The sequence below is a fragment of the Pseudovirgaria hyperparasitica genome, assembly GCF_010093815.1.
Source record: "Pseudovirgaria hyperparasitica strain CBS 121739 unplaced genomic scaffold EJ05scaffold_6, whole genome shotgun sequence".
Lineage (NCBI taxonomy): Eukaryota > Fungi > Ascomycota > Dothideomycetes > Acrospermales > Acrospermaceae > Pseudovirgaria > Pseudovirgaria hyperparasitica.
In genome coordinates, this window is record NW_022985554.1 from 1,231,724 (window position 1) to 1,244,280 (window position 12,557).

General features: G+C 51.2%; 6 protein-coding genes across 6 annotated transcripts; 4 read left to right on the top strand and 2 right to left on the bottom strand.

Moving 5' to 3' along the window:
* Window positions 1-167: 167 nt before the first annotated feature.
* EJ05DRAFT_485289 (60S ribosomal protein L11) lies at window positions 168-874 on the top strand (the record flags this gene model as incomplete). The annotated part of the gene is made up of 4 exons (XM_033745433.1): window positions 168-170; window positions 227-374; window positions 436-685; window positions 748-874. 4 exons carry the CDS (start codon window positions 168-170, stop codon window positions 872-874), a joined length of 528 nt encoding a protein of 175 aa, XP_033601696.1.
* Window positions 875-899: 25 nt separating this feature from the next.
* EJ05DRAFT_475469 (uncharacterized protein) lies at window positions 900-1,487 on the bottom strand. The gene has a single exon (XM_033743805.1). The coding sequence runs from the start codon at window positions 1,339-1,341 to the stop codon at window positions 1,033-1,035; it is 309 nt and encodes a 102-aa protein (XP_033601697.1). The 5' UTR covers window positions 1,342-1,487; the 3' UTR covers window positions 900-1,032.
* Window positions 1,488-1,775: 288 nt separating this feature from the next.
* Window positions 1,776-4,624, top strand: EJ05DRAFT_499662 (uncharacterized protein; the record flags this gene model as incomplete). Its single annotated transcript, XM_033746880.1, has 2 exons — window positions 1,776-2,421; window positions 2,478-4,624. 2 exons carry the CDS (start codon window positions 1,776-1,778, stop codon window positions 4,622-4,624), a joined length of 2,793 nt encoding a protein of 930 aa, XP_033601698.1.
* A 131-nt stretch (window positions 4,625-4,755) lies between these two features.
* On the bottom strand, window positions 4,756-5,588 carry EJ05DRAFT_338957 (uncharacterized protein). The gene has a single exon (XM_033740904.1). The coding sequence runs from the start codon at window positions 5,368-5,370 to the stop codon at window positions 4,858-4,860; it is 513 nt and encodes a 170-aa protein (XP_033601699.1). The 5' UTR covers window positions 5,371-5,588; the 3' UTR covers window positions 4,756-4,857.
* Window positions 5,589-6,662: 1,074 nt separating this feature from the next.
* Window positions 6,663-7,259, top strand: EJ05DRAFT_475471 (uncharacterized protein). The gene is made up of 2 exons (XM_033743806.1): window positions 6,663-7,102; window positions 7,158-7,259. Exons 1-2 carry the CDS (start codon window positions 6,889-6,891, stop codon window positions 7,196-7,198), a joined length of 255 nt encoding a protein of 84 aa, XP_033601700.1. The 5' UTR covers window positions 6,663-6,888; the 3' UTR covers window positions 7,199-7,259.
* A 1,094-nt stretch (window positions 7,260-8,353) lies between these two features.
* EJ05DRAFT_437893 (kinase-like protein) lies at window positions 8,354-11,384 on the top strand (the record flags this gene model as incomplete). Its single annotated transcript, XM_033741807.1, has 3 exons — window positions 8,354-8,533; window positions 8,566-11,176; window positions 11,227-11,384. The coding sequence occupies 3 exons, from the start codon at window positions 8,354-8,356 to the stop codon at window positions 11,382-11,384; spliced, it is 2,949 nt and encodes a 982-aa protein (XP_033601701.1).
* Between the last annotated feature and the right edge of the window lie 1,173 nt (window positions 11,385-12,557).

The following is a 12,557-nucleotide window of genomic DNA, read 5'->3' on the forward strand; positions in this document are numbered from 1 at the left end:
CAAAGCTTTGATATGAGGTTGCGATGAGGCTCCAGCCAGTTCGCTTAGAAAGCTCTTTTCGGCTAGCGCCCTCACACTTGGATTTTCATGAACACCACACCAAAGACGTCTCTTTACAATCTCACCTCCAACTTACCTCACCGGGATTCACTAACATCACAGCAGCTATGGTACGCTCCAGCTACAACACTGCATAGACACCTCAGCATGCTAACATAACCTTTAGTCGGACAGCAAGGACAAGTCCACCAACCCCATGCGGGAGCTCCGCATCCAGAAGCTCGTCCTTAACATTTCCGTCGGAGAGTCTGGTGATAGACTTACGAGAGCGGCCAAAGTGCTCGAGCAATTGAGCGGTCAAACCCCAGTCTACAGTACGTTCATATCGGTCGCGCCTCCACAGAATTTATGAAATAATAATGTGTTGTCCTCCAGGCAAGGCCCGTTATACTGTCCGCACATTCGGTATTCGTCGTAACGAGAAAATTGCTGTCCACGTCACCGTCCGGGGTCCCAAGGCTGAGGAGATTCTTGAGCGTGGCCTCAAGGTCAAGGAATATGAGCTGAGGAAGCGCAACTTCTCCGAGACTGGCAACTTCGGCTTCGGTATCAGCGAACACATCGACTTGGGTATCAAGTACGACCCAGGTATTGGTATCTACGGCATGGACTTCTACTGCTGCATGTAAGTAGACTTGGCACGGTCCAGAATCCACACGTATGGGAATCTGACTTTTGCTTTCGCAGGACCCGCCCAGGTGAGCGCGTTGCTAAGCGCAGACGAGCGACAAGCAAAATCGGTGCATCCCACAAGATTACCCAGAACGAGACCATCAAGTGGTACAAGAACAGGTTCGAGGGTATCGTGAGGTAGAAGGTGTAAAAATGAATGGTTCGAAGGGGTGGCATATCAGCATTAGGGCATTTGAATGAAAGCCGCCGGCGCAAGAGTATTTGGAGTGAATCCGCAATGGGCCAGTGTACCTACAGGGAAAAAATACTCAAGTCAACGGCCTATCAATGGAGCTTTTTTCAATGCATCGATCCATATACCAATGAAGGCTTCACTCTGGTGATGACCGCATAACCATTGGTGATCTGCATTATACCAGACAAGGCTGCGGGAGTACACAAGACCCATGCTCCTGCTGGGCTGTCCTGCCCTTTGCCCATTATACGTGTATCTGGGTGACTTGTGATCGTACTTTGCGCGCAGTCGTCACGTGTGTCGGACTCTTTTGCTGTCTTTGATATGACATTAACTAATACAAAGCCCTGCATGATTTGCCACAGGCTGATGTCTAATATAGGGATAGCGAATATCGGCCATAAATCATCCATTGAATACCACGTAAAGAAGAAAGATGATCTGATGATTTCGGTAGCTGTAACATTGGACTAAGATGCCGATTTTAAAAATGTTACATATTCTGCAATCACTCGAATTTAATAATTACTGAAAACCTCAAGTTGTCATGATTTAGGACGTCCAGGGATGTGTTTTTCAGGGGTGTGTTTTTAACTGAGGGTGATCGCATCGTGGCTGCCTTGTCGAGCGCCCGCTGACGTCTCTCGCCCCAACATCTTTCCTAGGGCTGAGCACAATGCCGCGTAATCGCCCATTGGCATGTGAATCTAACTCAACATCCTGGGCTATCATGCGCAGGAACAATTCATATTCTCTTGACGGATCCTGACCTCACAACCTCCTCTGACTGGACTGACACTCGCCTTGCCAGCATCACTCGCGAAATGCCCATAGCTCGAAGGCTAACATGCAATACAAGGATGAGCCATTAGAGCCACGCAACGCTTCGACTTTCCCACAAGACCACGAAGAAGTAGATCCAGAAGCGCTGCGATTCTTCAACCGCTCACCACATCCGTATCACCGTAGAAGTGCTTCGATTGACGCTGTTGACCGTCCTGACGACCTATCGACTTCCCTCGATGAAGGAACAAGCCCGCAGCATACTGGTTCAAGAGAACGGGCCCGGCGTCCTGGTTGCTTGGAATGGACCACTCAATTCAAGACGCCACATTCATCCAGCGACAGTGGCTCAGAAGCTGATGATGAGAGCTATTCGGTGTTCAGAGCCTTGCCTGCACCACCGATCAAGCCACGGAAAGGACTGCGAGACCTGGCCGGAGAGCTCGATGGATCCAACACACCCCTACTATCTCCAGCACAGGTGGACGAGGATGGCCAGAAATACGAAACAAGCTATTTCCAGTTGAGGAGAGGAGGTATCAAACAGTCCCTCGTGGATGAGGAAGCTATCGCTGCTAGGAAACGGTATGTCAAGAGACGGCGAGCAGAGATGCTCAGGCGCACCACTGAAGTGGGACTCAATGCAGTCATTGGAGTCATTGTGATAAGAGGCATAACTGTTTCTCAAACTATCCACACTTGGCATTCTGGTAAGTGGAATATTGGCCTGCGGTCGTACATGTTTTGAGTACTAAGAGCTCTCCAGCAGAGCTTGTTTCCTATATCTCTATGGTACCAGCTTTAGCGCTGACTTATTTCACTCGAATACTGTTCTTCCGACCAAGCAGTCATGGCAGCGAGCAAATCCCTTTTCGTGAGCGAATCAGAATACCAGCGGCATTTGATCCAGCCACTTTGTTATACCCCGTTCTGCTACCGGTCATGGTGACCCTATCCATTACTCCTGCCGCAGAACATGCACTTTTACCGAACATCATTCTTGGACTAGCTTCTATTCCTCCTCGATTGGTTCAGTTCGGCGCTAGCCATCATGGCTATAATGTGATTCACTGGTTCATCAGTATCGTCCCCTTAATACTCTCCGAAAATACGGTATGGGTCGACAAGACGAGGGCCACAACGCCGTATCTACTAAAGTCAGGACCTCCGGACGCATTACGTCCTGACGATCTTGCAATTCTGTACGCTCTCCACCAGGCGCTGTTGTCTCCGTTACAATATCTCACCACAACGAGTCTCCTACCTGCTGAGCTTCAATTACTGTCTGTAGCATTGATCAACGTGCTCTTGTTTGCGCAGTCATCACAGACCACTATATTGTCAATCATTATCTGGGTCGGTGGCTTAGGCGTCTTCATTATGTGCGGTAAAGTCCTCACATGGGGAGTTCAGCTAGCACGTATCCCAAGGTGGCGTTTTCGTCGAGTTGGTGCCGTAATCAAGGCACGACAGTCATTCATCACAGCGCTCAAAAGAGGTCGAAAGTCTCATCAGCAAGCCGATGGGCCCATTGAGGTCTTTGACTCCGAGGAGGACGACAAGCTTGCCTCCAAAGCATTACAAAGACGCCGTCGAGAGAGCATCGGTATGGACGCACTGAAGGCGTTCTTACCGGATTCAATGCAAGACTCGGACGGATTGTATCGTTCGCTGAGTGCGAGGCACATACCTGCACCTGAACCTACTCCTAGAATCGAATCTCGCCAGCGAAGCAATACCTTATCTGCCCTTGAACTACCATCTCCACTGCCACGGCAGCCTTCGACTAACCGACGACGTCCGCGGCGCTCGGAGGTCAAATCTCTTCTAGAACTCACACCAGCACAGGCAACTACCCGAAAATGGGTTTATGCAGCGTACATATACGTCGCCATCATCAGCCTCATCCTCGGGCCTATCCGCTACCTTGTAGCACAACATGCTCTTCAAGGCAACGAACCATTCGGCTGGGCTTTAGGCTACCTGGCCGGGGGCATCCCAAGGTTTCGCGATCTACGCCGATCTCTCGATCTCGAGCCCTGGATCCCGCTCCCACCCCTTTTTCCATTCGAATACGATGATCTCTCGTCCAGCCTGTGCCGTGCAGATCATGTACGTACACAAGTGATCGGTGCTGCAAACACACGCCTCTGTATCGCTGCCTACTGCGTTGTCGTCCTGGGCTTTGGCATGCTCACCGTGCTCGGCCTGCCCTCTACTGTGGAAGTCGACACGCGGCGCAAAGTTTTTCACGGTATGATGGTGCTCATGCTTCTCCCCACCATCTTCATCGACCCTGCCTTCGTCTCACTCGCCCTTATCATCATCCTCGCCGTGTTCCTCCTCCTCGACCTCATCCGCGCATCGCAGCTGCCTCCGCTCAGCAAACCGCTCGCATACTTCCTCCAACCTTACGTTGATGGCCGAGACCTGCGTGGTCCTGTTGTTGTCAGCCATATCTTCCTGCTCATCGGCTGCGCGATCCCGTTATGGCTCAGCTTGGGTGGCATGGCGCGCACAGGCGTCGAGCCGTGGGATGGCTGGGACGTTGTGGGCCGCGATGTAAGTATGCTTGCTGGAGTTGTTTGTGTGGGCATGGGTGATGCTGCAGCATCGCTTGTAGGTCGGCGTTTTGGACGTCGCAAGTGGCCATGGGCAGGTGGAAAAAGTCTCGAGGGCAGCGCAGCGTTTGCGGGTGCCGTTACCATGGGATTGATGTTTGGCAAGACATGGCTATGGGCTGGGGGATGGGATGAGGCGAGTACGACCGGTAGCTCGTGGGTGAGTACACTGTGCAAGGCGCTGGGCGCGGCGTGTGGAGCAAGTCTGATGGAAGCGGTGTTGACGGGTGGGAATGATAACGTGATTGTGCCGGTGGTTTTATGGCTGCTCGTCAGGGGTCTGCGGATGTGACGTGATACCCCATGTATGCTTTATTGGAAAGATTTGGCAGCCCTGTGAACTGTCCTGCAAGGGAAGGTATGTCAGAATAGGCCTGTCGAACTAAAGACATAATTACTCCTCGTGCCTGGTGCCTGGCACAACAACATCATCATCGTCGTCACCGTCAGTGTCATCCGACACAGGTATAGCATGATTCTGAATCTAAGACACTGATCTGACATATGCGCAAGCGCGAGCGAGCCTCACCACGTGTGTGCCCGCGTGTGCCTGCGTGTGCCTGCGTGTCTACAGTCAAGCCAGGAGAGCCGGAGATGGTTTCGTACGTTTTTATGCGCGTGCGTGCGCGTGTGCGGAGTGAAATGGTCGAGTCGAGTTGAGTGCACGCTTCGTGGTCTGCAAGTAGTGACGTCACATCCAGTTCCCCCCGTCACTGTCATTCTCTCTGTGACATGGGAATTGTTCGTGTTAGTTAGGATACGCATGTTTCGAGCTCTGCTTTGTTTTTTATTTTTGCTTTGCTCTTTGTTTTGTTTTGTTTTGTTCCATGGGTTCATTGCATCATGGTCATGGCGAGGGAATATTGGTGTAATCACTGCAGCTGCGCGTGCATGGAGGTAGGGAAAGGTGCTTGATGGCATGGACGTGGCACTGCGTAGACATTCTAGAACATCTTTGACGCGTGAGCTGGTATTTAAAGGAGATCTATTGGGATTGTGATGTCGACGAGGGGACTGCGGTGGACAGTGATGAAGCATTGATAGTTACGCTGTAGACGGAGAGTGGATTTTAGGGGTGTTGGTCGATTGGGCGTCATGCCGACGTTCAACGGTGGTGTGAGCACGAATTATTTCCGTTTCTGGTGGCTCGGGAGCCAATGAGGTGCCCGCGTTGACTACGACCTCGACACTAACCCGTGGACGCTCGCGATCGAGAAGTTTGAATGCTGCCTTTGATGAGAACATTGGTGATAGGGTAATATTTTGCTTCTTTGGGAGGATGGCGTTGAATTTTGTTCTTTGAGGTTGTGTTTTGACGTACGATCTGCGGGATTGCTCGTCTCGCATCTGGGATGCGTTGTTCCCACGCGTCTAGAGTGGATGCCTCGAGGCGGATACCTTGTGGGCGGATGGAGCCATCCCCATCCATACCTTATGCTTCTTGCACGTTGTGTTGTGGGGCGATGGCTGGTTTCTATGGCAGTTGCATGTGTGTGTGCGTGTGGACAAGATCATCGGTGCATATCCAGATAGCCCAGCATGGAGACGGCGTAGGCGTAGTGACGATAAGATGTTGTGCCTGTGACGGATCGCCGTGGAACAGTGGAAGTCTAACTACCTGGTACAATCTACAGTAGGAGTACTTTAGTCGTAGTATCAGCTTATCGATAAGTGGCCTTGATACTGGCCAATCGCTCCTTATAGGCGCACCCGGGCGGCCGTAAAATGTCATCGATAAGGTAGCGCTGGACCCTGGCGGGCTACCAATCCTTCGCTGGTTCTGCATCTTCCCGGGCATCGTGAGGCTTCTTCGTGTGGGAGGGATCGCCGAAGATACGGGATGCTCCACTCTCCAGTCTGTTTGTCTGGAAGCCTAGGAGCTCCGGAGCGGTCGTGAAACAACAGCCTCTACCATGAAATGAATCCATGCTGTCACTACCGTATGCCTATGGAATGCTCCGGCTGGCACGCAAGGAAAGGAAAAAGGAACGAGGAAATGACCGCAATTAGGAGCATTCGGCTGCTACCGTACTTGGTACTTAATTAGTTACGTTGGCCTGGAGCTACTCTCAGGGGCCACTCTGCCTGCTACGGATGCCTGACCGATGAGCGACGTGGAGGGAGCTGGTTGCCGTTCGGGGCGGGGAAGGCTGCCGGTGCTGAGCTGCGTTGGAGGCGCATGTCCGAAGCCTGCTGTGTGATGGGCGATGGACGAGGGAATCCCAAGGGCGGAGTTGTGTCACTGTCGCACTTACTCGACGCCCGCTATTCCTTCCTTGTCTTCACCCTGAGAGCTGGAGACGCGGGGAGATGGTCCATGAAAGGATCATGCTATATCGCCGGCCGTTGCTGTCCTCGCTCCCTCGTTCAAGGCGTCATTGTATGCTCATGTTGTGTCTTCGTACCTACTATACTGCACGCCAGAATTGCATGCTGTGAGGTGATGACCGGTACACATGGCGAGAGCGGTCGGAGTAGGCGTCGACGTCAACGTCAACGTCCTCATTCCGCCGCCTGTTCACGCAATCCATTTCCTGTCAGGCTCATGCTGTCACGATGCGATACCTCCAGCCACCATCGCCCATCCGGGGAAGGCCCGTTTTGCAGTTGATTGGCTGCATTGGTGCGACGCGTGCTTGTGATCATCCGCCCCCGGTTTATCTTCGTGACGCTACAGTTGAGCGTGAGCAGTATTGGGTGTTGAGTACTGAGTATGGAGTATTGGCTCTTGTATTTGAGCACCCTTCCTCCGCTGATGCTGACGCTGAGGCTGGCGAATGAGCTCTTGACCTGTTCTGTCACTCATGACGTACCGACAAACGTACTGATACTTCTGTCTCGCTGTGAGAGACCTCTAGCGGAATAGGATGCCGCTGACCGGAAGAAAAGGCCATCACGGTAGCAGTTCGGTATTGATCTGCTGAAGGATCGTGGTACGTAGGTATACATAGAAGTAAGTAGTACATGATACAGGAACGGATGGAGAGAATGCTGCATCGTCCAGCTGCAGCCTGCAAGCCCCAGATAGGACAACGGCAGCCACTCCAGGCCCAGTTCCATACTATTACCACTTTCTACCACAACGCATGTTTGTGTCGATAAGGCGATGCGTGATATTGATATTGGAATCTATTGGTAGCTGGTGCTGAGTCCTCTCGGGGCGAACTGCGCTATTCTAGAACCAAGTTAGCGAGGGCGCAGGCCGCCATACAGCCCCGGAGGCCCCTCTCCTACCCACCACCTGGGGACCCCCTCCCCCCCAAAAAAATACAGGTGCACACCCTACCGAATGGATGGCCGCCTGCCTGCACCATCTGCTGCCCCCATGTCCTCATGCTTGCCCCGAGCTCTGACTCTATCAATCCACACACACTCACTCACTAACCACATCATTCATCCAGAGAGAGCTCTCATCACTACCCGATAATACTGCTGTTGTCTCTGTTTCCCTTCCTCTCCCAGTCACGCAATTCCTCGTCCTCCTCTCTTCACCATCCCTTGTATTTCTTCTTCTCCCTACTCCAACACCTACCTTCACCATCCCTCCCTCTGCGTCCTTGGTGCCCGCCTATTGCTGTCAACCTCCGAATTCTACGTACGCCCTTCCCGCTGCCGACCCGCTTGCTTCAGAGCCTCGCCTGTCAACCACGTTGTACCTGGTACCATCTATTGACGCTCGCTTCTGTTCTCTCACAGTATCATCCGTCTCCTTTGCGACCTTGCTTTACGCCTATACTCCATACCGACGTCTTCTACCAGCTTCCGCCGTTGCATCTTATACTTGTTACACGGCACTTCTAGCTAAGCTCTCGTCATCCCGGTCATCAAGCCCTCACCGGTCAGCTTCCTACCCTCCATCTCGACCATCCTCCGATATCGCCTCTTCCAGCTCATGTTCAATATCCTGACAGGCTCGCTATATCCACATCTACGCCGGTGATTCATCGCTTCGACTTATATCGTTCGTGGGAAACAACCAGAAGGCCTGGACAGGCTCTGGGCATTATCAACATTCGCCACCATGGCTACTCAAGCCCAGGGCTTCGGCTCAAGGAGGTCAAACCTGCAAGAGGATGAGAGCACAAGGATTGGAGATTTCAGGAAACTGGAGAATATCGGCAAGGGAAGCTTTGCCATCGTCTATCGTGGAGAGCATGTTGTACGTAGGGAGATGAAGCCCGACCCAAAACAGCTTGCTTTGGTCAGCAAGAGTGCTAATGTATACCTTGATAGAAAAACAGAGCCCTCGTGGCCATCAAGTCCGTCCATCTTCAAAAGCTGAATCGCAAGCTTAGAGACAATCTTGTCACCGAGATCAATATTCTACGAAGCCTCCAACACCCGCATATTGTCGCCCTAATTGACTGTCAAGAGTCCCCGAAGTTCATGAATATCGTCATGGAGTTCTGCGAACTGGGTGACTTGTCGAATTTCATCAGAAAGAGGCATCATCACATAGAGCATCCTGCTACAAAGGATATGGTGACAAAATATCCATGCCCACCAGCAGGCGGCCTGCATGAAGTAGTCGCTCATCATTTCAGCAAACAAATAGCTAGTGCTCTCGAATTCCTTCACGCCAAAAACTTCATTCATCGAGATTTGAAACCACAAAACCTCCTACTAAACCCGTCGCCGCGCTATTATCATCAGTACAAGCCAACCGAGATGCCTTACATGCCCACGAAGAACTCCCTTGTTCCTGCCACTGGTGTCGAATCACTCCCCATGTTGAAGGTGGCCGATTTCGGGTTCGCTCGGTTTCTTCCCCAGACGTCACTAGCAGAGACATTGTGTGGGTCTCCGCTGTATATGGCCCCTGAAATATTACGTTACGAGAAATACGATGCGAAGGCCGATCTGTGGTCTGTTGGAACTGTCATGTACGAGATGATGGTTGGTAAGCCTCCTTTCAAGGCTAACAACCACGTGGAATTGCTCAAGAAAATTGAAAGGCAAGAAGATCGAATCCGATTCCCTGAAGACCTTATCATCGGCACACAGATGAAGACGCTGATTAGAGCTCTTCTAAGACGGAAGCCGGTGGAAAGGATCGGGTTCGAAAGTTATTTCGATGATCCACTGATCAGAGGTCCCATCCCAAATCTTGTTGGTGATGACAGACCGGCATCCGAGCGTGAGACGACACCCCCGCCCGATTCAAAAGTTGGTACACGAGCAGAGCAGAAAAGACCGTCGACATCCTCTAGAGCACCGAGTGATCTTCGTCGACAGAGCCTTGATCATACACATCCAAAAGGTCCGCAAGGTCAGGCCGTTGTCGGCTCGGCTCCAACGTCACGGCCGAGCTCGAGAGCAACTACAACCACAAAGGCACCTCGCCGGTTGAGCTATACGCCTACGCCAGACGCAGACCTAGCTCGACAACAACAGCGCCGGCCGATAATGACAAGTCATCCAACCGCACCGGCTCGGCAGACGGTGCCTTCTCGGCCTGCTTCTCAAAACATGGACAGGCATAGTGGCAGAAATTCTGTATCGCCTACTTCATCTGTACATTTGAAAGAACATCTCGATGCCCAGCGGATCCCGCGTGGTGCTGAAGACAGAAGCCAACGTGATGGCAGGGATCGCACTGACCAGGAAATTGCCTTTGAAAGAGAATATGTCATGGTTGAAAAAAGAAGTGTCGAAGTGAACGCGCTTGCTGATGAGATGGCGGCCACTCCAGGGGGCAGACCGAACTCACAGCACAATGCAATGGTTCGTCGGGCCACAACTCAAGGATCGCCTACTTCGACAACTGGAGCTCATGTCTTACCGTCACGAGCCATTTCCATAGCACAAGGCAAGAGTCGGCCAGACTCGACTCATGCACGGACTGGCTCGTACGAACGTAGATATGGACGCATTCCCGGATCAGTCTCATCGGCGATCTCAAACGCCCTCAACGCAGTTGCTTTGCGCTCTGGCATGGGTTTGTCGCCTCCTCTGGGAACTGGACCATCTCCACCAAAGGGATATGCTGGATTCCCGTCTTACCCAACTGCGCAAAGCAGCATCTTGATGATTGGAGATGCAGTGAGGACTAGCGATCCCAAGGATGAAGAGAGCAAGACACTGAAATTCGTCGAGGACCTCGCGCACCGAAGCAATGTTGTCTACGGATTCGCCGAAGTGAAGTACAAGCAGCTTATTCCAGCGACACCGAGTGAAGGGCTTGGTATCGCGAACAAGACAGCCACCAACAATTACGAAGATGATGACGATGACCTGACAGTCGATGCAACTATGACTATATCCGAGGAAGCCCTTGTACTCTACGTCAAGGCTGTTGCTATCTTGGGCAAGGGCATCGACATTGCCGGCTCATGGTGGCTTCGTCGCAATCGTTTGGGCGATCGTTCTTCGCCTTCAAATGCATCAGCCAGTGCTCAACGATTGACTCATGTTGTCCAATGGCTCCGTAGCCGCTTCAACGAGTGTATTGATAAAGCCGAGTTCTCTGCTCGCAAGCTAGTCGAAGCTCAGAAGGCTTTACCGTCTGATCACCATCTGCATCCAAGCAATCGTCCAGCTGCGTCTGGCTCTTCCACCAGTATTGGTTCCACCGAAAATATATTTCTTCCAACCGGTGTGACTGCGGAGAAGCTCATGTATGATCGAGCAATTGAAATGAGTAAAGCAGCGGCTGTCAATGAGCTTGTCGGCGAAGACTTGCCTGGCTGCGAGCTTAATTATGGAACTGCCATTCAGATGCTTCAAGCAATCCTCGATACGGAGGATGAAAGTGCTGACAAGTCGGATGAGAATAAAAGTCACAAGTCAGATGCCGATACTTCAAGTAGCCTTGAGTTGGAGGACAAAGAGGCCATCAAGAAACGTACGTCCAATCACTACTATAGGAAACGTCGCAATGCTAACATATTACAGTCATTGATAGTATGAAATCTCGACTGAAGACGCTACGCAAGAAGATCGAAATACAGAAGGCTCAGAAACGTGCCAGTCTCTCTGCACCAAGAAGACCTTCATCAAACAGCTCGCCATCCACGACACCCAATACGGGTACCACACCTGCACAGCGCTGACATATTCCACCAAACGTTTCCAGATATTCTACGCCTCCATTGGCCATGTCATCCATGGTCGTATACACCGACTACCCGAGTTCTTTAGACTTCTGTCACAAATCATGTTCTCGACTGCACACTATATCGCCTGCATACGAGCAAGCAGCTTGTTCAAGACAACACAGCTTGTTCGCGGTTCTCTCGATAATCGTTCGTGCACCAAATAGCCACCGTTTTTGACGCCGGATTACTTTCTTGTCTTTTAGCTATGGCTTCTACCATCTACTTACCACCATTTATGTTATGTACATGATCACGGACCCTCCATACTCAAGGCGTACAGGCAACAATTGAATTTCCGGGCTGGCGCAACGTGTTTCCTTTTTCCTTTACTCGCAAACCTACATCATCGCGGGACCATGACAGCACGATGAACAAGATCATGACACGCATCATCGCATAATTTTTGGGCATCACTGCACACGGGCGTTTATAGTCTGTACTGGCCGGACCACAGTTGCGGCAGGATCACAGGATGACTATCATAATTTTCTTTCTCCTTGTTTTTGCCCTCTTCGGCCGTGTGTTTGCGATGGGTATTGAGCGGGAGCCTCTGAATTGGGCGATTTCTCGCATGGCGTACATAGGATTATGAGTCTGGGCATCGTTTTAAATCATTTCCATGGGTGCATAGGCGCCATTAAGCTATGGCGATGGCGATGGCGATGGGATATGCCAATGGCAAGGAAGGGTTCTTATCATTATACATATACTACCTTCCATCGACGGAAATAGACTAAAGTGCACACGCCCCTGTTGCTATTTTTCCTTAATTGGTCGATTATCCATGTGATTGTGTGCTTCTGATCGTAATGGAGACAGACACGAGATATCCATGTTTCTTTTTACCTCCTTGTATATATACGCACGTGGTCGTCTCTCATATGCGAATCCCGCCAAAGTTGTAACGGAAAGCCAATATATACTCACCGATATTTCATTGTCTAGATACATCGAACCTTCTCCTTTCCTCTCATACTTTCTTTTCTACAGGAACAGGCATTGAAGAACTGGGTTGGTTTGAAAGGATGTGTATTGATATAGAGAGTAGATCAGGTTACTAAGGAGGTGAGTAGGTAGGTAGGTAGGTATGCTCTATCGTCTCTATCTAGACTACGGGTCGAGTAGTAT

Coding starts and splice junctions, on each gene's coding strand:
- EJ05DRAFT_475469 (XM_033743805.1), bottom strand. CDS start 1,341: ATGGATGATTTATGGCCGATATTCGCTATCCCTATATTAGACATCAGC.
- EJ05DRAFT_338957 (XM_033740904.1), bottom strand. CDS start 5,370: ATGCTTCATCACTGTCCACCGCAGTCCCCTCGTCGACATCACAATCCC.
- EJ05DRAFT_475471 (XM_033743806.1), top strand. CDS start 6,889: ATGCGATACCTCCAGCCACCATCGCCCATCCGGGGAAGGCCCGTTTTG. Junction 7,103..7,157: donor CGCTGATGCTGACGCTGAGG/CTGGCGAATGAG, acceptor CGACAAACGTAC/TGATACTTCTGTCTCGCTGT.